This window comes from Lemur catta, chromosome 5 (genome assembly GCF_020740605.2).
Source record: "Lemur catta isolate mLemCat1 chromosome 5, mLemCat1.pri, whole genome shotgun sequence".
Classification (NCBI taxonomy): Eukaryota; Metazoa; Chordata; class Mammalia; order Primates; family Lemuridae; genus Lemur; species Lemur catta.
Window position 1 is genome coordinate 101106110 of NC_059132.1, and position 27791 is coordinate 101133900.

At 37.2% G+C, this 27791-nt stretch overlaps 1 protein-coding gene across 1 annotated transcript; it reads left to right on the top strand.

The window, feature by feature from the left end:
• Positions 1–1422: 1422 nt before the first annotated feature.
• CFAP97 (cilia and flagella associated protein 97) lies at positions 1423–26503 on the top strand. Its single transcript, XM_045552394.1, has 5 exons — positions 1423–1483; positions 10522–11573; positions 16296–16564; positions 21726–21876; positions 23014–26503. The coding sequence occupies exons 2-5, from the start codon at positions 10538–10540 to the stop codon at positions 23139–23141; spliced, it is 1584 nt and encodes a 527-aa protein (XP_045408350.1). The 5' UTR covers positions 1423–1483; positions 10522–10537; the 3' UTR covers positions 23142–26503.
• Positions 26504–27791: the final 1288 nt, after the last annotated feature.

Sequence of the window (27791 nt, forward strand, 5' to 3'; positions counted from 1 at the left end):
CATAAACTTTTGACCACAGGGTAGACAACTATTCCTGAGAAGTGGTGCCAGCACAGTTTTATCAAGGAGAATTAAGTGAAACCCTTTCTTCAGAACATAGAATTGATTCTCTGTACTTTTGGCAATTAAGATGAACAAGTACAAAATGCATTGTGAAGAACAGAGAGACAATTCCTTACTCCCTGGGATAGGGTTAAACCCATACTTACTTGCTTTGCACTTTGACGTAAACAATTGAGTATCTACTATATTAGTGTGCTATTGCTGCTATAACAAATTACTAAATTGTTACAAATTATTAAACTTGGTGGTTTAAAACAACACAAATTTCTTATCTTACAGTTCTGGAGGTCAGAAGTCTAAAATCAAGGTATTTGCAGGCTTGAGTTGTTTCCCAACACTTCAGGGGAGAATGTGTCCTCCCGGTTTTCAGCTTGCAAGAGGATACCTGCATTGCTTGGCTCATTGCCTCTTCCTCACATCACTCCATCCCTTTTGTGGTCATCCGGTTGGGTCCACTGGTAACATGGTCCTGTCTGTGTTCTGGGGATCAGGAGGCGGACAACTTTTGGGGTGCCATGATTCTACCACACCTAACATGTGCCTGAAAGTTCAACAATGGGAAATCATGGCATTCAATATATTCCGCAGAGATCATTTTTCTTAGATTGTTTTAGCTGCCTACCTCATTTGCCAATAGGCTGATGACTTTCTAACGTGTTACCAGTCCCGGGCCCACAGAACAAACTAGTTGTCTGAACTGAACTTCGCTGATATAAAATATCACGAAGACACAGCCAGCCTCCATTTTTATTATTGTTTTAATTTTCCTTTTCTTTTATTTTTTTGAGACACAGTCTCGCTACGTTGCCCAGGCTAGTCTTGAACTCCTGGGCTCAAGCGATTGTCCCGCCTCAGCCTCCCGAGTCGCTGGGACTACCGGAGCGCGCCGCCGCGCCCGGCTCTACCATTTTATTTTAGTCAAGAAATTACAAAATAATAAAGCAGCTTTCCCCATTAAATTACAGTAACAACCAGGCCTCCCCGCGCTGCCCTCGACAGCGAGGGATGGGGCAGTAAGGCACCGACTGCTCGCTCTCCTCACCTCTCCGTCTGCGCGCCGGGAGCCCCCGCGTGGCCCACCAGCTCTGTGACGCCGGGCCCGGGCGGCGCAGGCCCGCCGTGCGTCCCAGCCTCTGCCGCAGCCCCCGCGCCTCGCGCCGCCCCTCCTCTCCCTTTCCGTCCTCTCCGCCTCCGGAAGCGCGAGCCCGCCGCTCCCGGGCCGCGTGCAGGGCTGCGGGAGTGCCTCGGCGCGTGCGCGCGAGTCAGGCCCCGCCGTCGCGGGTGCAGCTAGAGGGGCAGTGGCCTCGGCTCCTGGGCGAGCGTCGCGCGGGCGCTGCTGCCTCCCCGCCCACCCGCCAGCGTCCCCTCCGTTCGGCATCCGTTTGCCCCTCCGGAACCCAGGCGGCGGCGAGCACTCGGGGTTGGTATAACGAAGCCTGCGCGGGAGGCGGGAAGGAGGAGCCCGCCGGGGCCCTTGCCCTCCGCCCCGCCGCTTCTCAGCCGGGCCGGCCCCTCGGGCTGCGGGTGGAACTACAACAAAGGCGTCCGAGCCCGCGGCCGGCGGGTCGCTGGGGCCCGGGCGGAAACGGCCTGTCCTGCCCTCAGGCCCGTGCGGGGTGGCGTGGGGGTTGGGGGCCGGGATCGGCTCTAAATCGAGTTGCGGTGGCGACACTCTCCGCGTCCGTGAACCTGAGGCCTGAGGAGCTGTCGTTTGTCTTCAGCTGTCTCCCGAGGTCGGGAGGGGGTCGTGAACAGAGCCTCTAGTTCTGGAAAACAGGTGTTTAATTTGGGCTGAGATTTTCATGCGCCCAACTGGATATCTTATTGGGGCCCTTTTATACTATATATCTGACTTCAGAAATGTGATGTCACGGTAGCAAAATGACAGTTTAAAAAAAATGCCAGATTCCTTTTTGTGTATTTTCCTGATGTATAGCGAAAGCACTGGTGTTTCTATTGGCGGTTCTGCATGAGCTATACAAGTGGTGCGTGTCCAAGGGACTCCCAGGCAGCTTTGGCAAGAACCTGCCTTGATTGAGCACCAGAGGGTTATAATGGTCTTATGAATTGGCCTTTAGTTTTATCCTTTCCCAAAGTGCTGTAAAGAGAATCTTAAGTACCTTCTTAAGCCACCATTTTCTTGCTTATTCTGTAATGTAAGTTGAATCTCACTAACTTTGAAGTAAAAGTTATCAAAAGGATTGCTTAGTGGATGGGATTGTTGGATAGATTTTCCTATAAATTAAGTTAAATCACCTGAGTGTTTAAAGCCTTACAATATCCCTGTCTGTTGGATACTATTAACCTAAATTTCACCTGAAAAATCTCCCAGGCACTGGACTCTCTGCACCACCTCTCAAGAACTGTGACAACAGGCTGGGCGCGGTGGCTCACGCCTGTAATCCTAGCCCTCTGGGAGGCCGAGGCGGGTGGATCGCTCGAGGTCAGGAGTTCAAGACCAGCCTGAGCGAGACCCCGTCTCTACTAAGAATAGAGATAAAAAAATTATCTGGACAACTATATATATAGAAAAAATTAGCCGGGCATGGTACCGCATGCCTGTAGTCCCAGCTACCCGGGAGGCTGAGGCAGGAGGATCGCTTAAGCCCAGGAGTTTGAGGTTGCTGTGAGCTAGGCTGACACCACGGCACTCACTCTAGCCCGGGCAACAAAGTGAGACTCTGTCTCAAAAAAAAAAAAAAAAAAGAACTGTGACAATTTAGGGATGCAGGTGGCTTACAGCTCTTGGGGACTGCATGGCTATACTATGGAAACAGAGAGAAGGGGATGGTTCTGATGTGTGTGTCTGGAGGGCTGAGGGGGGAGAATGGGAAACTATCAAGGAAACTAGGTTGGAAATGAGGTGATTTTTTGCCTACCTAACAAGTAAAGAGCAAAACCAGGACTCAATCTTAAGTCTCCTGACTCCATACTCCTTTGGCAGGTAAACATTGTTTGAATGACTATTTGTCAGGTCCTCCTTTATGCACTGAGGATATAAAGGTAAGCAGGACATCAGGAGCTCCCAGTTTGGTAAGGAGACAAGTGTAGGGGAGGGGAGAAGAAAAAAAGCTCCTCTATATTCTCTTAGGTTCTATAGCTGGGGCTCTGGAAATTAAACTGACAACACAGATTAACAGGAGAAAAGGCATACAAATTTTATATGATGTTAATTTTTACAGACACAGGCCTTTCCTAGCAAAGAAGTGAAGACCAAAGAAGCGGATACGCCTGAAAATTTTTAACAAAGGACAATAAATTGTGAAAGCGTGACAAAACAAAGGAGAAAAAGTTTTTAGGCCTCTAGGGGTTGTATACTGAGGGAAGGTAAACAGTGCTTTCTCCAGGCAAACCTCTGAGATATTGCAGGTTAAGTTTCAGACCACTGCAGTGAAGCAAGTCTCGTGAATTTTTTGGTTTCCCAGTGCATATAAAAGTTATGTTTACACTATACTACAGTCTTTTAAGTGTGCAGTAACATTAAGTCTTAAAAACACAATATACATACCTTAATTTAAAAAAACCTTATTGACAAAAAAGCTACATTGATTTTTAAAAAAGCTAACTTACTGACCCTTCAGCGAGTCATAATCTTTTTGTTTTTTTTTTTCCCTTTTTTAAGACAGAGTCTTGCTCTGTTGCCCGGGCTAGAGTTCTGTGGCATCAGGCTAGCTCACAGCAACCTCAAACTCCTAGGCTCAAGCAATACTCCTGTCTCAGCTTCCTGAGTAGCTGGGACTACAGGTGTGTACCACCATGCCAGGCTAATTTTTTTTTTTTCCTGTTTTTAGTTGCCCAGCTAATTTCTTTGTATTTTTAGTAGCGATGGGATCTCGCTGATGTTCAGGCTGGTCTCCAACTCCTGACCTCAAACCATCCTCCCACCTCAGCCTCCCAGAGTGCTAGGATTACAGGCGTGAGCCACCACACCCAGCCAAGTCATAATCTTTTTGCTGGTGGAGATTATTGCCTTGATGTTGGCTGCTGACTGATCAGGGTGGTGGGTGTCGAAGGTTGGGGTGGCTGTGGCAATGTCTTTAAGACAACAATGAAGTTTGCTGCATCAGATTGACCCTTTCCTGAAAGATTTCTCTGTAGCATGTAATGCTGTTTGATAGCTTACGGATACTTTGGGATTAAGTCCTAGTTCAGGGTTGAGAAGATCATATCCTCCAAATAATGCAGCATCTCAGCAAGTGGTTATCCAGTCTTTGCTCTAGTGTGTCTAGTAACCTGGGGCTCAGAATCATAGAAAGTAGCCCATTCCACTTTTGAACAGTCCTTATGTTAAGTTCATAGCAGATTTCTTATGCACTCCATCTGTTAATGTAAGTTCTACCTTGGAACCACAAATAAGAGGTCCATAATCTTTTTCTATATTACAGTCCTGATAGGAAAGTATTTGAACATTATTTTTTGCTCACTGTGAGATCTGTTCTCTAAACTATTTATCATGACTTAGATTCTGGACTCTTCACCATAGTCCCAGAAGGAAATGCTTCATTCAGAAACTCATTCAACCATGTAGAATATAATGCAACTTGTTTTAGCATGTATACTGCTATTGTGGTATGACTTTAGCACATACTAGTTTTTTGGTTTCCAAGTTATACTTTTGTCACTTGGTGAGCTTCAAATCTTTTTTCAACTGAACCTTCTTTTTAAGCTGAGGTCCTCAGCGTACCTTCTCTTTTCACCTTCTTCTGTTCTGTATCTGTGATATTATTGTGTTATTATTTTGGCTGTTTTAGAACATCTCTGCCCACTAGGATTTTGGCTTATTAATTTTCCTCTGCTTGTTGCAATGTAGCATAATGCATAGAAGTGCTGATTCTGCATCCAGACTGCCTAGTTTCTAGTCCAGACTCTTTCTAGCATTGTGATCTTGAATGCTTCATCTGTCCATCTCAGCTTTCTTTTATTCACAAGTTTGATAAATCTCGAACTCATAAAAGGCAAACTTGCCACAAACTAATAATTGAAATTGGTCAAGTTGCTTGAATTTGCCATGCCTTAGTTTCTTCATTCTTAATGCAAGGGAAGGGGGTTGAAGTCTTTTCCTTTCAGGACTGTTAGGGAACCATGAGAATAGGGGTTGAGAAGAGGATTAGCCCTAACACTTATGTACCGTACACCATCATGAGGAACTTTGGCTAGGTCTCATTCAAGGTTACCAGGGATCACTCACAGGGAAATTCTTCTGTTATGTCATACATAAAAAGCAGGCATGCTGGAAACATTTCAGGTTTACTGACTTACAGAATTGTCACTCTCCTTGCCGGAAATACCTTTGGAATTCTCTACTCTTTTTGGAAAGAGTTTGGTCACAAGGTCAGATTGGGATAGAGAAAGTCACTAGTTAATTCAGAGTTCTAAATTCTTGTTACTTAGGGTAATGGTTTTTAATTTACTCAGGGCAACTGGTTTATTTAATTTGTGGCACCAGTGAGATTTGTTCCAATTTACTTTGTTAGAGGAAAACTGCTATGTGGCAGATAACATCCAGCAAATGTGTGTCAAGCACTGGCATGTATATTTAATTTTGACTGTACAAACTATCCTTTTTAGCAACAGTTCCTAAAATCGTACTGCTAAACAGGTCTCATTTTTCTTTTAAAATTGTTGGGAGGGTTTTATCTTGCCGACTGTTTGCCATCAAATAAATCATTAGATAACACAATGTGTAAAAGCAAATAAAAAAAAAAAGTCTCAGTATCTAGTCTTATGAAGGACCATACTGAGAAGCAGAATAGAACAGTAGTTAATAACATGATCCCTAAAGTATGCCTGCTTTAGAATCCTGGCTGTGCTACTTGGTAGCTGTGTGACTTTGTGTAGTAAGTTCTTGCTCTGCTTCAGTTTCTTCAATTGGTAAATGAGATTGATTTATCATTATTATTAACCTTATTAACCTTAAAGCTGCACTTGGAGCAGGGCTAGCATGTAGTAAGTACTCAGTACATTTAGTTGTTAGTAGTAGAATAGCATATTGCACTAATATAAGTGAGACTGACTTATGCTAGTAATTTTATTTCCTTAATATTTAAACAACTATCAGGGATGTGGGTTGGAATGATTTGGATGGTTGATTTGTTGTTTTGTTTTTTTTTTTTAAGATTCTTTTTAACTGACCAAAAAAATTTAAGCTTTTTTATCAGTATATTTCCAGTAAAATCAAAAAGAGACATTGTCTGTTAATAAGTTTATATAATGATATACTAATTCTGGGCAAAGCTTTCATAGAAACTTGTAACTCTATTATGACTGAGTAAAATTGCTCTTCCCATGTTCTTAAGATCTCTTCATTTCTTCAGACACCATAATCATCCATCTCTTGTAATTAAATAATTTTCTCTGAAATTAGTTTCTTCAAATTTCAAGAAGACATTCCTTCTATATTTGTAATTTATAACATTTCTTAAACTCCAGATCCTGATTTATTCCAGTGTGGCCTTAATCCACTAGCAAAACAGAATCTTTCTAGACAATGTAATATTACCTATGACACTTGACACTGTTCTAGTACCACCCAAAGTTTAAACATTCGTTCTGTCTTCATATATGCATTATAGTACATTACGTTTTGATGACAGTTTCTCATCTCCATAGACCAGTGGCATTTCAAACCTTTTGCTGAGACCCTCAGTAAGAAATAGCTTTTATATCAAGGACTAGTACACATAATGCTTTTATGTTCAATGCACCCTTATTTTTTTTTTTTCTTTTTTGAGACAGTCTCACTCTGTTGCCCTGGCTAAAGTGCCATGGCATCAGCCTAGCTCTCAGCAACCTCAAACTCCTGGGCTCAAGCAATCCTCCTGCCTCAGCTTCCCGAGTAGCTGGGACTACAGACATGCGCCACCATGCCCGGCTAATTTTTTCTATATATTTTTAGTGTTCCAGCTAATTTCTTTCTATTTTTAGTAGAGATGGTGTCTCATTCTTGCTCAGGCTGGTCTTGAACTCCTGAGCTCAAACAATCCGCCCACCTTGGCCTCCCAGAGTGCTAGGATTACAGGCTCAAACCAACGCTACGGGCCTTCAATGCACTCTTGATTATTATACTGTATTCAACTATTTTCCTTGGTTTAATGATTGACATGACCTACTGAATTGATTTTACGTTGAGGTGTGACCTGCAGTTTATAAAATACTGCTCTGGGGTATGCCATGAAACCATTTGCAAGTGGCAGAATCAAGTTTTGAGCCTGGGTGTGTCTGACTCAGTTCATTCTGTTTCAAACACTGAGCAGACTCCTATTGATCACTTATTTGCTTAATTTATGGCACAAACACTTATTATGGAAATATAGAAAATGCAGTGAGATTGTTGATCATTTTTTTCTAATAGATCAACTCTTAATTTCTTCCCTTTTCCCCCCTAGTTTTTGTTTAAATGTAGAAATTGTGTTATTGATCCAGTATAGGTAACAATTTTGTATTCTGTATTTTTCATGTTGATATATTTCATCTAAGTCAGGGGTCTACAAACTTTTTCAGTAGAGGGTCAGATGGCAAATATTTTAGTCTTTGTGGATCATAGGGTCTCTGTCATAACTACTTAGCTCTGCAGTTGTAGTGTGAAAGCTGTGAGAAGCAATACCTACACCTGTGAGTGGGGCTGTGTTCGAGTAAAACTTTATTTACAGAAACATCAGGAGTTTGAGACCAGCCTGAGCAAGAGCAAGACCCCATCTCTACTAAAAATAGAAAAAAATTAGCTAAACAACTAAAAACATGTAGAAAAAATTAGCCGGTAGCCAGGCAGGGTGGCGCATGCCAGTAATCCCAGCTACTTGGGAGGCTAAGGCAGAAGGATTGCTTGAGCCCAGGAGTTTGAGGTTGCTGTGAGCTAGGCTGACGCCATGGCACTCTAGCCTGGACAACAGGGTGAGACTCTGTCTCAAAAAAAAAAAAAAAAACAGATGGCAGGCCAGATTTGGCCCATGGACAGTAGTTTGCTGACCCCCAGTCCAAATAATTATTTTGATGGAATCATATTTTTCTATACAAGTTTTTCAATATTACAAGTAATGGTATAAATAATACCATTTCCTTTTTAGTGTTACATTCTTAAGATAAATTTCCAGAAGTGAAGTTACTGATTCAAAGAGTTTATAGATTTTTTGTAGGTCTGAAAATTAAAGAAAGTTAAGTTTCAGTTTTTATAAATTGAGAGAATAGACTTTGATTTCTATGTGGATAAATATTATGCCTAAAACCTTATTAGGTATCTTTCTTTTGAGGATTTGGGAAGGAGGCTGTCAATTTGAATTTTAAAATGTAAAGAGGGTATTAATCTATGCTATGGAAAGTAATACATCTTACATTTCAATATTTATTAGGTATAAATTTTATATTCTGTTTCTCAAATTTTAAGATCTACTTACACGTTAGAATTTAAAAACTCACTCATTTTGGTTAATCTTCACTTAGCTTATAAAATATATTAAATTTCCCTGAACATTGTATACCATTTGCAAACTTGCTTAACATCACAATTTTTTATTATATTTGATTTTCTTAAGCACCTCAAACACCTGACAAGGACATTTACACATCTAGTGATTAGAAATCTTCTTAATCACTTAGACATTGTTTATAAACCTACTAAGTCTAAACTTCCTGATTTAATCACTGAGATTCCCTTAAGCATTTAAAAATAGATTTTAAACAGTTAAATTTTTAGATATCTAATACATCAGAATCTCTTAAATTCTTCAAAGCCTCAAAGGCAGACAGAATTATCCAATGATGATAAAATGTATTAACACACATACCTGAACCTATCATATTAACCTATCACATTAATATTAATAATAGAGTTTGATTCATTTTAAAATTATATCTGTACTTGTTTTTATATCTTAGGCTGCAGGGTCACTTAAACAATTAAAGGCTGCAAAGTATTATGTCTGGTTTAGAATACAGATTACATGATCTTCTATTGCCTGATTCGATGTAAAATAGAATTAATTGTAATGTGAATATAGTAAGCACATAATTACATTGTTGGCTATATATCATCATTGGAAATGTATATATGCCTTTTCTTTAAAATAGCTTGTATTATTTGTCACTCTTGAATATCATTATGGACTCATGGCTGTCTGTAGAGTTATTTTTTCATTTTTATGTACTTTTTTTCTTTCTTGTTTTTCGGTGCTAAATTGTTGAGCTTGGGCAGTGGAAGGCTCTTTAAACGGGATCCTTTGTTTCATTACCACTACCCCAGGCATATTTGAATATTGTGCTCTCTGGCAACAATAAGATGCTCCCTGCCCTTTTTTTTTTTTTTGCCTCCAGAAATGGAATCATCTGCCTTCCAGGGAGTCCTGGGGTTTTTTTAGTAGAGAATACTATTAGAGGTCCAACTCTGAACTCAAGATTATCAATCATAGATAATGTGACACTGCTGCTTAGACCACTGTATTAGCAGAAATAGAAATATATTTTTAAAGGCTGTGACTTTATAGTGTTGTTTCCAATTTAATTTCAACTGTATGAAGTATTAAAATATTTTAAATAAATTTTAATTTTTTATCATTGTAGTACATACATGAATTTACAGGTCAACTAGTAATTTAAGGTCTGTAACAAAAACGGTGGTGCCTGCCCCACAGTAGAGGCAACTACTTTGAATATTTTTATTGATTTCTTCTAATATTTAACTCCTTGTGTCTAAATAATATGCCTTGATTATTCTATTTTAGTCAGCTGTTGGTTTTCTGCTATGAAATCTCTCTTATGCCAGACCTACTTTAACACAATGACACATATATGCTCTTCCCCTGTCATCTTCTGTATCTGATTGTATCACAGTTTATGATTAAATATTCAGAGGTTGACTCCAAGCTACCTGTGCAACCTGTAAATGTGCCTTAGAATTTTTGTTCCTCTTTAAGAAGGTATAGCAGGAGCTTTTACATTTAATAGAAGTTATCTCCTTCTTTCTGCTGCTGCTTTACTAACTGCAGTGAAGGAGCAGAATAGGACAAAGACAGCAAGTACTGAAATATGAAAGTTTGTCAGTCTTCATTTCACTACTTCCGCTAGAATAATGTGTGTTTGAGCTGGCTTAGCTGATCTTATGAGGTTTTAACTCCATCCTTACTTTAAACTCTTACTGTACTTAATTTATAGAAGGCAGATTTTCCTTAGGGTTCCACTTGCTGTCCATGTTTGTGATATCCTTGCCTTGACTATCTATTATTATTTTCTTGTGAACTTAACTATTAGACTTATTTACATTTCAAATAATTGGTACAACTTATTATTACCCTTAAAGCCCCATTGTCACTACATTGAGTTTTTTGGTTTTGGTTTTGGTTTGTAATGTTTCTCTTTATATATTACTCAAACTTCTTAGTTTGGGAAAATTATGTAATCACTGTATAAAAATGAAAAGTATTTGGAAATTACTGTTTAGTCTGATAGTTACACTTTATTCCTTTTCAGATATATTTTTGCCATCATGGATCGGTTTGAAGATATATCAGACGGTGAAGTGGACCATTCTTTCTTTGACAGTGACTTTGAAGAAGCAAAGAAATGTGAAAGTAACTCAGTTTTCGACAAGCAAGATGATGACCCTAAAGAGAGAATAGATAAAAATACAGAAAATGTAAACTTGAAAACTGGACGACAAACAAAGGAAAATTATCTCACTGAGAAGGGAAATGAAAGAAAAGCAAAAATCGCCCTAGAAGACCACCCAATAGAGAATGATATTACACAACCCAGAAGTTCTTTATCATTGATGACTCCTTCAAGATCAAAAAAATTTTCTGATGTTACAGCAGGACATAAAATACATATTCCAAATAGAATCCCCAAAATTGTAAAAGAAGGTGAGGATGATTACTATACAGATGGAGAGGAAAGCAGCGATGATGGAAAAAGGCTCCATGTAAGGTCCAAGTCAGCTAAACTGTCTAATAACTCTAAAAACAGCATTAATAAAAAGTATTCCAAAACTAGTTCCTCTTCCTCTTCTTTATCTTCCTCATCTTCAAGTTCAGATACAGATTGTTCAGATGCAGGGTGTGATAACTGCATATCTGATTCACAGCCATCATCAAAGAAACATGTACCTGGTGTAGTGCTCTTTTCACCAAAACATAAAAATGAGTCAGGAATAAAATCAACAGGAACACAGCCTCCAAGTACTAAACCAAAATCTGGTGAGTACACTGAGGAATCTGAAGATACTGTGACTGATGTAACTCCTTTATCAACTCCAGACATCAGCCCTGTTCAGTCTTTTGAACTGGGTGCATCAAATGATCAAGAAGTGAAAGTTAAAAAGCAAGAAAATGTGAGTCAAGAAGTATATGAAGATGTTGAGGATTTAAAAGATAATTCAAAATGTTTGAAATCAGCCAAAAGAGGGAAAGAAAAACATGGGCCCAATCTCACCTCAAAGCCTTCAGTGTTAGATTCCAATTTAGACCCCCAGTGTAAACAAAAAGTCTTACATGACACAATGGACCTGAATCATCTTTTGAAAGGTAATTTTCTTTTAAAAATTTGTATATTAAATATTATATATTAAGCTTAAATATTAAATGCTATGAATTTGTATTGATTTCTCTAGTAGATAATTTTTTATTGTTTAGGATGATTGATATTGTAAATAATTTACCAAATATTCCATGTTACCACAGAAACAATCTGGAATATCATTTGTATTATCAGGTAAGATATGTACTATAAAACTAATCAACTAGGACTAGAACCTTCTCACTAATTTTATATTAGTGCCTTCCAAACTCAAAATGCCTAGAGGGAACAGATGGATAAGATAAATGAGACAGGTGGAGCCAAATGTTTTTCTACTTTTATTAGAGACACAGGCATATTTCACTTCGTTCTTTAAAAAGGAAAGGCAACAGCACTAAGGTTAAAATGACCTGATGTGTTGTCTTCATATCAGGGAAAGTGGCAAGAAACTGGCAAAGAAGCATAAACAATAGGGGTCTATTCAGATTTTAAGTTAAAGGCTAAAGAGTACTACTTAAATAATAAGCAAAGGCCCAGCACAGTGGCTCACACCTGTAATCCTAGCACTCAGGGAGGCTGAAGCGGGAGGATCCCTTGAGTTCAGGAGTTCAAGACCAGCTTGAACAAGAGGAGACCCGTCTCTACTAAAAATAGGAAAAATTAGCCAGGCATGGTGGCATGCACCTGTAGTCCCAGCTACTCAGGAGGCTGAGGCAGGAGGATCACTTGAGCCAGGAGTTTGAGGTTGCTGTGAACTATGATGACGCCACTGCATGCTAGCCTGGGCAACAGAGCAAGACTCTGCTCCCCCACCCCACCCCCAAAATATAAAAAATAATAATAATAACTACCAAGTTGATGAAATAGCGTAAAGTTTTTGTTGCTTTAAGATATAAGGTATTTTTGAATTAGAATAATCTTTATTGCTTTATTTCTGTATCAATTTGTTATTATTTCATTTTTAGTTTGAAAGAACCAGAATATTCCAAGTAAAATAAAAGCAACTTTAAACGTTATCTTTAGACTAGTTAATATAACTGTAAAAATATTGGGCTTGCAGCTCAGATGAGGATAAATTTTTATGTACATTCTCAGCCTTCCTTTGAAATGTTGAAGAATATGTCTTTAGCTGTGGAATATGTCTTTTTTTTTTGAGACAGAGTCTCACTCTGTTGCCCGGGCTAGAGTGAGTGCCATGGTGTCAGCCTACCTCACAGCAACCTCAAACTCCTGGGCTCAAGTGATCCTCCTGCCTCAGCCTCCCGAGTAGCTGGGACTACAGGCATGTGCCACCATGCCCGGCTAATTTTTCTATATATATTTTTTAGTTGGCCAGATAATTTGTTTCTATTTTTAGTAGAGACGGGGGTCTCGCTCTTGCTCAGGCTGGTCTCGAACTCCTGACCTTGAGCAATCCACCTGCCTTGGCCTCCCAGAGTGCTAGGATTACAGGCGTGAGCCACCGTGCCCGGCCTTTAGCTGTATAATTTACATATGGTGGCAACGTAAGGGCATAAATAAATACCTTATTTAGCCAATTAACTCATATTATCAAGTTGATAAAGTATGTTTAGGAACAGTTCACCCCTGTGGATGTTTCTCCTTTTGTAGGTTTTCTTTTCTCTTTGATTGTACCTATTGTTTGTTTAGTGTCTCTGAAAAATCATACTCTTGGTATTGGCCATCACCAACTAGTGGCTAAGCCTCTACCCCATATATCTTTCCTGATTAATGCTCATTAAATCTCTTAAAACTTTCAGGATTGAAGAGTTTTCTATCCTTCCTCTCTACTTCTTCCCATAACAACCAGAATGATCCTTTTATAAAGTAAATTTAAAAACAAAAATAAAAAACGTACATCGATCCTACTAGTTTCCTTCTTAACTCTTCAGTGGCTTGCTTTTTATATTAAAAATGAAATCCAAACTCCTTATCATAGCCTAACAGACTCTATATTGGTGATTCTTATCCCAGGCAGTACATTAGCATCACCCAGAGGACTCTTAAAACAAATACTGATGCCTAGGCCCCAACAGCAGGGATTCTGATGTAGCTGGTCTGATATGGTATTGATGAGAACCATGCTCTACATTATGTGGATGTTGCCTACCTGTCTGATTTTATGTCATATCACCGTGCTCCAGTCACACTTCTTTTTTACTGTTCTCAGAATACTCCCAAATTCTTTTCTATTTATGGGGTATTTACACTTGTGGCCCTTTCTCTTTGCATAGCTGTATTACATTAGTAAATGAGCCAAAGACACCAAAAAGATATAACAGTCATTAATTTGAAATGCATGATAAAAGCAAAATGACTGGACAAACCCACAGTTCCCACGAAAGATTGATAATCAAAACAATTGTCTGCTTGTGGAGTGCACTTGACTTGGCCCACAGGTATTTTGTTCATCACACAGTGTTTTTTTTAAAGTGTTGAAATAATCAGTTACTATTGCTGCATGACAAATTACCCCAACACCTGGAGGATAGACTCAAAGGTAGGGGCGATTCAACTACCTAGAATAATCTGAGTGCTTTTTTACTCACGTGTCAGGTGCCTGGACTTGGGACAACCTGAAGACCAGCTCTGCTGACCAGAGGGCCCACATGTGGCCTCTCTTTGTGGCCTGGTTTCCTCACATTTTCCTCTGAGGAGGCCTCAGTGTAGTTGGACATCTTACATGGTGGCTCGGGGTTCTAAGCACATGTGTTCCAGGAAACAAGGCAGATACCTCGTCACCTTTTATGACCTAGCTTCAAAAGTTACACAGCATCATTTTTTCCATACCTCTATTTGTTGAAATAGTCATAAACCCTCCTAGATTTAAAGTGAAAGGGCATAGACCCTACCTCTTAATAGGAGGAATGTTAAACAATTTATGAACATATCTTAAAATCTCCTCAGGCTCACTTCTGGCCACACATTTATTCACATTCCTCCCATATGGAAAAATTCATTCCCTTTTTTCAAAGATGCCCCTAACCTCAAGATCTAGCATCTAAATCAGGTCCGGGGGCAGCTGATATTCCTCAGGTGTGGTTTCTCACTTACAGCTCTTTGAGAATCTTCTGCTGGGAGAGACTAGGGATGAAAAGTGTTATTGAACCCACAAGGGGGGTTCAATGTTGTTCACCACACAGGAAACCAATTACTGAGACAACTAGGATTGTCAAGAAGAAAGGATTTATGGCAGGAGATGTGTCCGCTGGGAGGAGAGAGAGAACTGCCTCAAATCCACTTCCCAGATCAACAGGGTCAGGGGTTTTTCTGGAGGTGAAATGAATAATGCATGAGGGGAGTGAGCATCATTACCTGTTTGGGATGGAGGGCACACAAGCACAGTGAGAAATCATGTTAGTACATACATCTCATGATCCAAAAATGGGAGATAAGTCCCTCCTAGGGTGGGGATTTTAGTATTATAATGAGCTAGGATTTAATATTGTTCATTCTTTCAGCCTTGTGCACAGGTTCAGTGGGTCCTTGGGCACAATCTGTGATGGAATATGGCTTATCTTGTCTTCTCCGGACAAGGTGGTGTAAGTCTTTGTAGTTATCTCGTGACAGCAAGGAGGCTTTGCCATTTCTGGGGAAAGAAACTCAAAAGGGGATGATGCATCAGTGCAACAGAAAGTTACAAAGTTCTGGTCAGCAAAATCTTACAGATACTCTTGCCAAAAAAAAAAAAAAATGTAGTTACTGAAAATCGTTATAATATGGAAATTTAAGAATTAAGCATGTTGGCCAGGCGCAGTGGCTCACGCCTGTAATCCCAGCACTATGGGAGGCCGAGGCGGGCGGATCGTTTGAGCTCAGGAGTTCAAGACCAGCCTGAACAAGAGCGAGACCCCGTCTCTACTAAAAATAGAAAGAAATGATTTGGACGGCTAAAAATATATATAGAAAAAATTAGCCGGGCATGGTGGCTCATGCCTGTAGTCCCAGCTACTCGGGAGGCTGAGGCAGGAGGTTCGCTTGAGCCCAGGAGTTTGAGGTTGCTGTGAGCTAGGCTGACGCCACGGCACTCATTCTAGCCCGGGCAACAGAGTGAGACTCTGTCTCAAAAAAAAAAAAAAAAGAATTAAGCATGTTGAAAACATTTCATTTTATAATCATAGTGTGCAAAATATTTTTATTGGTTAAAATATTTGTTTAATCAGGAATAAAATGTTTGACTTTTACAGTAGAAGTATTTGTTTTAATGATAGTAGTAAGATCTATAAATATTTTATAAAAGAATATTTTCAGGTTAATAGTTTCAGAATATTCTGAGCCTGTTTTTTGCCATTGTTTCCCTCAGTCATTGCTGAAGACATTTTTTTTTAAGTATGCCCTCCAATTAACAAAAATTGTACCTCAATTAAGTATTGTATGAGTGTACTCACCCAGACGTTTCTAACCTCCCCAACTATTAAACTTCTATAGGGAAACAAATATAAGAAACACATTTCCCATAAATTATACCCACCTAAGAACCTGTGCCACATACATTTCTTATTAAGATACTTTCATTGTTTTGTGTGTGGCTTTTATACCAAAAGAACCGAAAGCGTTAAACATTAACTTACTTCCAATTTTTTTCCTATGCAATTGTAATCTGGATGTCATTAGCCTTATTTTATACACACCTTTTCATGAATTAATATACTTTGTTTTAAGGATTGAAGCATGTACCATTACACCTACTTTGTTTAGCCATTTTCCTTTTTTTGTTGTTCACTTTGTAGCTTTTCTGCAATTAGATAAAAAGGAATCACAAAAACATCACTTTGATCAGCCTTCAGTGGCACCTAGGAAAAACTACTCTTTCACAAGAGAAGAGGTGAGACAGATTGATCGGGAAAATCAGAGGCTTTTGAAAGAACTGTCAAGACAGGCTGAAAAACCAGGAAGCAAAAGTATAGTTCCTGGAAGATCAACTGGTCAACCCCCTAGGTTGTATCATAGTGCTCTCAACAGACAGAGGGAACAGCAAAGGATTGAGAGAGAAAATTTGGTGAGTAACTGAAATATTTTAGTCATCAAAGAAAATGCATTTGCACTGATTTGTAGGTCCAGCTTACAGGAAACCTAAATACAGCCACATTTTCAAACTTAATTACATAAAAGCAGGTATAGATATGTATGGCATGAAATACGTGATAAGCTGTGAGTCTGAAAATACAGTATGTTTTATATCCAAAGGCCAGATGCAATGTATCTTCTGTATTCAGTCACTAGCTAAATCCCTTTCACTTTATTGTATCATGGAAAGCTAAAATAAATTATGTATCATTTATTTTAAAGAATGAATACATCTGAATAGATCAGATTGGTAGTCTGCTACTTGAATTATGAAACATTGATTGTTACAAATTATACAGTTAAACTTTGATATTCTAAAAGAATATATGAGAACTTTTGAAAATTTTCACATTTAAAACTATTATACCATATTGTTTTCTTCATAAAATTCAGTTCTAATAGTTGCTGATATTTACTGAGCTCTTACTAAGTACTAGGCATTGTTCTCAGTATCTTCCAAATATTAGTTTATTGAATCCTGATGACAATTCTTTGAGGTAGGTACTATTCTTACCCACATATGAAAAAACTGAGGCCTAGAGGGCTGAAATAATTGGCCCAAGGGCACAAAGCTGGCAAATAGTGGTTGAGCCAAGATTTTAAACCCAGGTAGTCTCTTAAACTAAATCTCTTAACTAAAATTAGACCCTTAATGAGCGTATAAATTCAGAGTTAAGATAATTTATAAAGCTAATCAAATTACTGTTTCCAAAATTAACCCTCATTATGTTTCATCACCAGTATAGTCCTGTTTAACTATGTACTTACCTGAACTTGTAACAACTCTTTTGTGTATTTCTTTATCACCATTACTAACCCCAAGAGTTGAGGAGCCTGGGGTATTATATTTACAAAAAATAGTAAAGTCTTAAACCCTCAGGAGGGTTACCCTGCATGTGGTGAGGAGTAGGTAACAAAGCAAGTTGAAATGAGGTTCGTGGATGGTAAGTTACATGATAGTTTCTGCATATCACCTTAGCAGTATTCAAGGTTCATTCATGTTTTATGACAATTTGAAATTACTGTATGTCACAAACATTTGGATTTATTTTCTTTGTTTTTACTCTCCCACTCTGGCTCTGGAGCCTATGTCATTTTATTTAATAAGCAATTACATAGTACATACTATTTTACAAATGTTAGGTCATTTAATCCTCATAGCAACCTTATGACATAGTTACTGTTGTTATGGAAGAGAAAATGAGACACCGAGTGGGATATAGGACTTGCTCAAGGACAGCCAGAAGGTGGCAGAACCCAGATTCAAATGCAGGTTATCTATCTTTGGGGTTATTTTTTGTTGTTTTACAGCTTTCTTGAGATATAACTTATATATAACATAACCATTTAAAGTATACATTTCAGTGGTTTGGGGTATATTATTAATATTTTAAGTTGTGGTAAAATAATGTATATAACATAAATTTTGCCATTTTAACCATTTTTAAGTGTGTAAGTCTAGTGACATTAAGTACATTCACAATGTTGTACAACCATCACTACTATCTATTTCTAAAACTTTTTCATCACTCCATACAGAAACTGTGCTTATTAAAACAACTCTCCATTCTCCCTTCCCCTTAACCCCTGATAGCTTCTAATCTACTGTCTCTATAAATTTGGCTATTCTAGATGCTTCATATAAGTAGAATCACACAATAGTTGTTCTTTTGAGTCTGGTTTATTTCACTTCACTTAGTGTTTTCAAGGTTGATCCATGTTGTAGCATATATTAGAACTTCATTGCTTTTTATGACTGGATAGTGTTCCATTGCAGGTATGTATCACATTTGCTTTTCCATTCATCTGTTGATGAATGCTTGGGTTGTTTCTACCTTTTGGTTATCGTGAATCATGCTGCACTAAACATTGGCATACAAGCATCTCTTTATGTCCCTTTCAGTTCCTTTGGCTATATACCTAAGAGTGGAATTGCTGGGTCATATGGTAATTCTGTGTTTAGCTTTTTTAAGGAACCTAGGCTTACATTTGAAAAGTAATTGATGACTTTTACAGTAGAAGTATTTGTTTTAATGATAGTAGTAAGATCTATAAATATTTTATAAAAGAATATTTTCAGGTTAATAGTTTCAGAATATTCTGAGCCTGTTTTTGCCATTGTTTCCCTCAGTCATTGCTGAAGACATTTTTTTTTAAGTATGCCCTCCAATTAACAAAAATTGTACCTAAATTAAGTATTGTATGAGTGTACTCACCCAGACGTTTCTAACCTCCCCAACTATTAAACTTCTATAGGGAAACAAATGAAAAGTCATCATTAATGTCTAGTGGCTATTCTATATAAATATAGGGCAAAAACTGTTAGTAGCTTCTATTTATAGCTTTTATTATCCCCGAAATCAGTTGTGCATTTCAGCTATTTTAGTCACAGTGGAAAAGTACTAGTGTTTTATTCTTTTTACTTTGTTTACTTAGTAGTTTGTGAACAATTTTTCTCCATTTGATAGTAAGATCTTATTTGATACACTCTAGAACAGTTGAAACATAATCTGTGCCACATTTATAATTTAAAATTTTCTCACCGGGCATGGTGGTGCATGCTTGTAGTCCCAGCTACTCGGGAGGCTGAAGCAGTAGGATTGCTTGAGCTCAGGAGTTTGAGGTTGCTGTGAGGTAGGCTGACGCCATGGCACTCTAGCCCAGGCAACAGAGTGAGACTCTGTCTCAAAAACAAAACAAAACAAACAAAAAAAAACTATATATTTTTATGCTATTGTACATGAATTTTTTTTCATTACTTTTCTAACTGGTTACTTCTGGTAAACTATTTCTGAATGTTTATTTTATAACTAGCTTTTGAAGGCTAAAAACTGAGGAAGGGCATTTCCTGCAGATGACTAGCCAGCAGGCTGACCATAACGAAGCTCTCTTGGTCGATCTACTCCCTCCTGTGTCTTGCACCTCTTTCCTTGGTCTCCAAGCCTCAGGGCCTCCTCCCCCTTTCCCAAACAGCTAGTCACTTGAATGTTTTGGCTTATTCTCCCACCATCTACCCCTTGTTTGCAGTTGCTCAGGAACGCTGATACTAGAACCTCCAAATAACAGGCCAGGAAGTGAAGCTGATAAGAGCAAAACACTAAGCTGAGAGAAAGTTTTAGAAAAGTCATTCTATAAAAAAAGACACCTGCACCCGAATGTTTATAGCAGCACAATTCACAATTGCAAAGATGTGGAAACAACCCAAATGCCCATCAATTCATGAGTGGATTAGTAAAATGTGGTATATGTATACCATGGAGTATTACTCAGCTGTAAGAAATAACGGTGATATAGAATCTCTTTTGTTCTCCTGGAGAGAGTTGGAACCCATTCTATTAAGTGAAGTATCCCAAGAGTGGAAAAATAAGCACCACATGTACTCACCAGCAAATTGGTTTCCCTGATCATCACCTAAGTGCACATTTGGGAATAACACCAACTGGATATCGGACAGAGGTGGGGGGTGGGGGAGGGGATGGGTGCATACCTACATGACGAGTGCGATGTGCACTGTCTGGGGAATGGACACGCTTGAAGCTCTGACTCGGGGGGATGGGGGGGTCATGGGCAATATATATAACCTGAACTTTTGTACTCCCATAATAAGCTGAAATAAAAAATATATGAAGTAAAAAAAAAAAATGTAGGCTGGACACAGTGGCTCACACCTGTTATCCCAGCATTCTGGGAGGCTGAGGCAAGAGGATAGCCTGAGGCCAGGAGTTCAAGACTAGCCAAGGCAACATAGCAAGACCTCATCTTTAAAATTTTTTTTTTAAATTATCCATTTGTGACTACAGGCACCTATGGTGGCCAGCACCTGTAGTCGCAGCCACTTGGGGCTGAGGCAGGATTGCGTAAGCCTAGAAGTCCAAGGCTTCAGTGAGCTATGATTGCGCCACAGTGCTCTAGCCTTTGTGATAGAGCAAGACCCTGTCTAAAAAAAGAAAAAAGTTTTGGAAATGTTTGGTGGTAACATTTCATAACTGTGAATGTACAAAATGCCACAGAACTTTATGCTTAAAAATGGTTTAAATGGTAAATTTTATGTATATTTTACCACAGTAAAAGGAAGAAGGAAAAAAGATTATACAGAGAAAATTTGTCTTATGCTGAATTCATGAAGTTGATTTTTTAGTGTGAATGTTCGTGTAGGTCAGCACTCCTTTTCAAATGAAGATCAGCTTGCTTCAGAGAACATTTAAATCAATAAAGAAAAAAATAAGGCACAACCATGGATCAGTTCCCCAAGCCATTTGGTCTACCTAAATATTCCTTTCTCAACAATGCCTATGAAAATCAAACAAAAGAAACTCTTTCACCTTTTCATTCAAGAAAGAATTATAAATAACATTAGGAACATCATGCGTTAGACTCTGTTAATGAATTATAGTGAAGAAAATACCATGTTATTGGGTACTGTGTTGCGATGGCCCATTGGTTTATATGTGCTTTTAGAAGCTTTGTATTCTATAGTAATTGGTTCTTCTTAACCGCAAAAACTTTTTTTTCTGAAGTAAATTTTGTGCAGAATTATCAGTGTACAAAACAGATAATCCAGAAAGCATAGCTGGGCTGGTAGAAATTAGGAGTGGGAGACCTGGGACCCTACCCGCTGGCCTTTCCTCAGTGTCCTGCAGCCCTGGAGGCACCACTGCAAAGTAAAGCGGTTGAAAGCCACTGCTCTAGAATGTACACATGTAGAATTCACAGTGGCTTAGATATGTGTGTGGTCTATTTCTAGGGTTTAAAACGAGGCTCTTAGCATAACTCCCATTATGTCACTTTTATGAGAAAATCAGGTTTCATAAATTTCAGCCTACAGCACCTTTCCTAAGATTGTAACCTGGTGTAAAGGAAAGGTACGCCTCTAATGAGTTGTTAAGTCGTAGCGGTTTGGTCATCTCTAGGACAAGCAAAAACCCTTGGATTTTTCTGACAGTGTATTATTTGAAATATTATTTTCACATGGTATGTCAGGAGTAATTTAAAATCTTTTTTATTTAGTAAATTTCAGGTTCTAGAAAACATTTGCCTTTTAAAAAACTGTCGCTGTTTAACTTTGACTTTCAAATTGATTGTCTTTAATGAAGGCTTTACTGAAAAGGCTTGAAGCTGTGAAACCAACAGTTGGTATGAAACGCTCAGAACAACTGATGGACTACCATCGCAACATGGGTTATCTCAACCCGTCGCCAATGTCCAGACAAGTGAGATCTGCTCTTGGCCAATATAGCCCATTAAGTAAGTATATTCAAAATTATTTTGTACTTATCTGTATCTTTTTAAAAATGTAACTTCAGTTCTTATGATAGAGCTTAAGAATGCTAACTTCTGGAACGTACTCCATTTACTGGCACGTTTTCTTTTATTTGTGTTAGTTCACTTAATTACATGTTTCATTTACAGCATATAATGACAGCACAGGAAACCAGGAGATAAAACAATTGACAATATCAGTAGTTTTTGTTTAGATAATTGAAAAGGGACTTTTAATTTCAATATATTTATTATTTATATTGAATAAATATACCATTTAAAAATTGCTTATGCATTCGCCCTGGCCAGTTAAGAGTTATCACTAATATCTTCCAGCACTTATATGTGTTTTTTTCTTCTTCATTGGATAACTAAAACAAAAATTAGCAAACTGTAGAGTCATCAAATATAATACCTCTCAGTGCTTGATATGTGATCAGTTGCAGACCTAGCCAAGGAGTACAGGAATGGAGTGGCCATTTAGTGTTAGGGTATGCAACATCTAGAACGACTACACACTTGCCTGTACAAAAGTCTGTGCCGTTACTTCATGTATGTGTTCAAAACTATGTAAAAAATAGAAGCCAGTACTTAGTACTAAAGGAAGTTGGAGCCACTTACAATGCCACAACTTCCCAGTGCTCATGTGAGTCTTAAACACTCAAGTGACTGGTAATTCCATTTATTCATTCTACAAACATTGCTTCCTTGGTATATGACTAAGAGAGGGTCTTGTTCTGGTAACTCATACTTAGTATTGTGCCTTCAATGTAGTAAATTATTTGTTGAATAAATATATGTGGTTATACAAACTATGAAATGTCTTTATTTTTCACCTGAATTATTTGAGAAGTTTTCAAAAACATTTATTTCCACTTTAAATCTAGTAAATCAAAATCTCCTAGTGTGGAATCTGAGCATGTTTGTTACTATATTTTTAAGTTCCACGGGGAATTCTGAAGTACATCCCTGATCGAGAATCATTGTGTTGGACTATTAGGCACACATAAGATATGGAAGAAAAACTAGTCTGGACTTAAAATCAGGAGAGGAAGTTTCTCATATGACAGTCTACATATTTAGTTTAAACAATTCAAGTATTTCTTCTTTGTATATTTTCAGGAGGAGCCTCCAGGACATCCAGTGCTACCAGTGGTCTCAGTTGTAAGAGTGAGCGATCAGTTCTTGACGTGTCCAGTGGACGCTTGCTAAGACCTAGACCCCCTCGTGTCCGTGCAGCTTGGTTATAAAACCCTTTTTTACATTGTTCATCCAATTTTTATGGAAATACTCTTCATATTACTCTAGTTCTCTGTGTAAACATTTATAATACGGTCTTAGAATTTAACATGTACAACAGTGAGTTGTAATCTGTTGTTATTCAGTGCAAAATTGTTGACAGTTTAAAATCAGTGTTTCCTATGAGGATATATTTATATGAGATGTATATGTATTTAGTAGAGAAATGGTAGTATACATGTATGTTTTCTCAGTATAGAAATTGATTCAGTAGTCATGCTGACAAAACAGTCATGATAGTATCGTTGCATGTTGGACCCAAGATGTTCACTATATATGTGCTCATATGTTATTTTCTTTTCTTCTAAGCTTTAAACCGTGGGCTTAGTTCCCATGTTTGGCTGACTTTTTTTAATTTGCTTTAGAACTTATATGGTGTGACTCATAACTTGATTGTATGAGAGTTATACTTTTTTATTATGAAACAGATCTTGAAGTTTGTTTTCATTGGCGGAGTGAGGTTTCATTGGTGGATTTAGGTTTGATGAGCAGATTGGGAGAACTTGTACTGGGGCAATCCTTGTGATTCACCAGAGGTATCTAGTGAATGTATAAATGTGCTGAGTTAGATCTTAAAAATTTGGTCAACCATTCAAAACCTTTCAAACTATGAATATTAGAAAATTCATCTTAGAAGCACGCCTTTTGTGTTTTTATACATTCAGGTTAAGTCCTATTAATGATTCTGAGAAATGAGGTAGGCTTTAGAGAACTACAGTCTACTACCTTGTGAATAGTTTGTTCAAGAACGAGATCAGTTGCATCATAAGCAAAAACAAATATTTGCTGACTCAGTAAAATAGCACCCACCAGCTTGAAGAGCCAAGAAGCAGATCCTGAGATGTGTCAGAATACTGTTTTAAGTGATGCTGTTAGCATGTGTGTTATGATTTCGTATTTATTGTATTAATAGAGAAAACTTAGGATAAGAAAGAAATGCTTTAGAAATTCCAGCTAGAATTTATAAGGGCTGAAAAAGAAAACTAGAATATGAATAGTAAGGGAGATAAATCACCCTTGGTGAGGCTACTGCTTTAAATATTAGCTAATTTTTTTTGGTTTGGTTTATTTGGTTAAATCCGGTAAGTATCATTTTTACCAGTCCACATTTAAAGATCTAAGTAATCTTGATGGAATTAGTAATGGCAGATAAGGTATAAAGTAGTTGACTTTTTAAACTAGAATATTTTTCTGTCTATCTATAGGCTCTTAAACAACAGGGTATGATATCTCATAGTCACCACTGATTTTCATTACTAGCCTTTCCAGTATACTCTTAGAATGTATTGGAAAGTTTCCATATTAAATGACAAATCTTTCTTTTATTAATATGAATTTTTGTTCTATAGCCACCGTAAGATGTGTTTTTTATTTTTTAGTGCCCAAGTTCTGTAAGCATGTATGCGGAACTTTTTTTTCTAAACACCTTTACAGTAACCCAAACTGCATTTTGCTAATCATCAGTTCAGAATTTCTTAGTCAGTTTGTATTACTAGATTTTGTTTAGGATAAGGCATGTGAGCAATGAGGTTAGGAAAAGTTCACATGAACACAGCCTGGCTCTGAAGTTCCACTGCTGCTTCCTTGGGCCCTAATGTTCATTCAGCATTACTTGACACTCTGTTGGTGCATAAGTTACTATGTCACACCTGCTTTATGTATAAGCTTTAGCTATACTAAATCAAGGCTTTGTTTTGTTCTGTTTTTTAATGTATTATACTTGTAATATTTGTGTAACAACTTATCTTTCAGGAGAGATAAGGTAGTGCTGAATTTAAAATTCAGCATTTGAAAATCTGCCTGATGGTGAATTAGTCAATTTTTGAAAATTGGTTTTTAAGTTGTTTGTTTGGGAAAATATATATATGAACATATACCTTTTATGTTCATAATGGCATTAGTGTCTGAGTACATTTTATATTAATCTTTGCTGCCACGTGTAAGGATACAACACATAGTTTTCTAGATAAAGCTGTACTTTGATTTTAGATACTAATTTAATGCCTTTAGTTTGTACTGCTTTGAAAGGGGAAGTTCATCTAAGTATTACTTTTAATAGAGATTCAACTTGAAGCAAAAGTTGGGAAGAGCAACAATCTTCTTTAAGCAGAATTTTTAATTCTGTTTTCATGGTTACTTATTATGAATGTAAATAGATGGATAGGAGTTGCAAAATGTGGCATTCTCTGTGATAGTTAAGGTACTTTGAAGTCGTTATCGTGTAAGGGGCATTTTATGAAGGATTCATAAGTATATTACTGTTTTCATTTTTAAGAACATAAAGGATGATCTAACAGTATATTTGGTTGACTTGTACTTAATATGTGTACTTTGAAGATTTACGTTTATAACTAGAAAGTATACTAATCCAAGGTCTATTTATTAGGCCAGATTCTTCTTATTTTCATTTCTGTCAAATGCTAAACTGATGTTGCCTCTTTTTTAACAAGTTTCTATGAAAGATTTTATTACACTATTTATTATTTCTTAAGGGGTAGCTATTATCTTATACTACTTCTACTTTTCAATCTCCATAAAAAGCGGCTTTCTTAACTACTACTCCAAATAAAGTTTTCTGGTTTGCTTACAAATGTAATGTAATGCAGTTGCTTTCAACCCTTTAACCCAAGTGTCTGAAACAGATATCTAGACAACTTGAAAAGAAGTTGATTGTGATGGGTATGATTGTGTGCTTCTCATCATCAGATTCAGGACTGCTTACTATGAAAAGAATTAAGGCCAACATAAAGTTGAGGATGTGGATTTATTATATTAATAATTAAATTCACAAAGTTTAGTATCTTAAATACCAAAGTCTTAACCTATAAATGATTATATACCATCTTAGAAAATGTGCTTAACAATAATGGCTACTTTATTTCCCTTTATTTAAGACTAGTAAAAAACTTAACATCCTTTTAAATTTTCCTAGTCCGTTGTAATGTATTTTAGGCATGAAGAACTAGCTTGGCATAGTGAAGAAAGAAAGAAAAGAATTGAAGATAACTGAGTTTTGAGTCTACATTTATCTGTAAAATGCATTGTCTTATTCCTATTCTGAAAATTCGAATAACTTTTATGTACCTTACCAGACTACTAGAACAAAGTTGGGAGGAAGGTGTCATTTCTTTATATCCTTGAAGGTATAACATTTATGTGGAAAAGAGTTTGCTTAAAATTACATTCTTGATCAGCATTTCTTTAAACTACATCATCTAATTTCTTCTATAAAATTGTATAGTGCTACAATAAAATAGACACTATTAGAGGGAATTTTTTTTAGAAGTAGCTATGCACATCAGCATTTCATATGTTATATATACTATCAGTAATAGACACTCTTTTTAAAACTTTCTACAAAAACATCAGTTTAGTAATTTTTTATGAGAGTGTAATAAAAATAATGCCATTGGAATAAATCCCCTGAGTAGCATAGCTGAGCTCTCAATTACAAAGTTAAAGAATGCTTAGAGTGAATAGGATTATATTGTGGCAAAAAGTTGTATTTCATTTTTAAATTCTGGTGATGGTTTTTTAATCCACTGAAGGATATTTCTGGAGCCACCACAGAATTCTTAATGTTGTATGCTTCTATTTCAAAATCTTTTTGATAAGTTCAAGTAGGTTGCACTATTTGTTTTAGATGATTTTTTAAGGTTTTACTGATTTACAAAACTCATAAATTTTATTTTACTCATGAGTAGCATGTCATTATTTTACCGTAATTTAATATTAGAGACACAGGGTTTTTTTCATATGAATCTAATTTAACATTCATTATTATAACATCATAAAAGAATTTGGAAAGTCACCCAAAAACAATTAAAAACTATAGTTCTAGATTCTTATAGGATATATATGGCTATGATAGTCTTCAAAAAACCACAGATATTTATTACATACATTTTAGAATTATATCTGATCTGCAAGCTTGGAGTGTTCTTTGTTCTTAATTTCATTCTGAGAATCTATTTCATGTAGAACATATCCAGAATTAAGCAAATAAATATATCTGCTTCCCATATAGTTACCTATACAAACTAGAAAAACCTAATTCTACTGTTACCTTGAGAAATTTCATTTTAAATTATATTTTTGGGCATGTGAGAGAGGCTTAGTCTTTTAGGTGACTATCCACAAGAAAATGACATTTCATAGATTTTTGGTTTTTGTTAACTGTATTCCAGAAATACAGAAAAGGTATAAAACATAAATGCACAACTCATAAATCACCACAAAGCAGACATCTGGGTCACTACTATTAATACCCAGATCAAGACTGGGAACAATGCCACAATTCACAAGCTCCCTCCTCCTGCAAAAAAGGTACCTACTCTCCTAACACTTCAGTGTAGTTTTGCCTGGTTTTGAGGCAATTCATATAAATGGAATTATACTCTTTTATGTATGACTTTTTTTGCTCAACGTATTTGTGAGATTCTTTTATGTTGTTGCATGTAGCTATAATTTTCATTTTTGTATGGTATTCTACTGCTTGATTATACCATAATTTATTTTTCTATTCTGTGGTTGATGGACATCGTGTGTGGGCTTTCAGGTTTTGACTATTACAAATGCTCACATGCAGATTTTGGTAGATG

Bases quoted from the DNA above. Each gene is read 5' to 3' on its own strand.
- CFAP97 (XM_045552394.1), top strand. From the start codon at position 10,538: ATGGATCGGTTTGAAGATATATCAGACGGTGAAGTGGACCATTCTTTC. The intron at 11,574-16,295 runs GTAATTTTCTTT...TTCACTTTGTAG, and splicing joins CCTGAATCATCTTTTGAAAG to CTTTTCTGCAATTAGATAAA. The intron at 21,877-23,013 runs GTAAGTATATTC...GTATATTTTCAG, and splicing joins TGGCCAATATAGCCCATTAA to GAGGAGCCTCCAGGACATCC.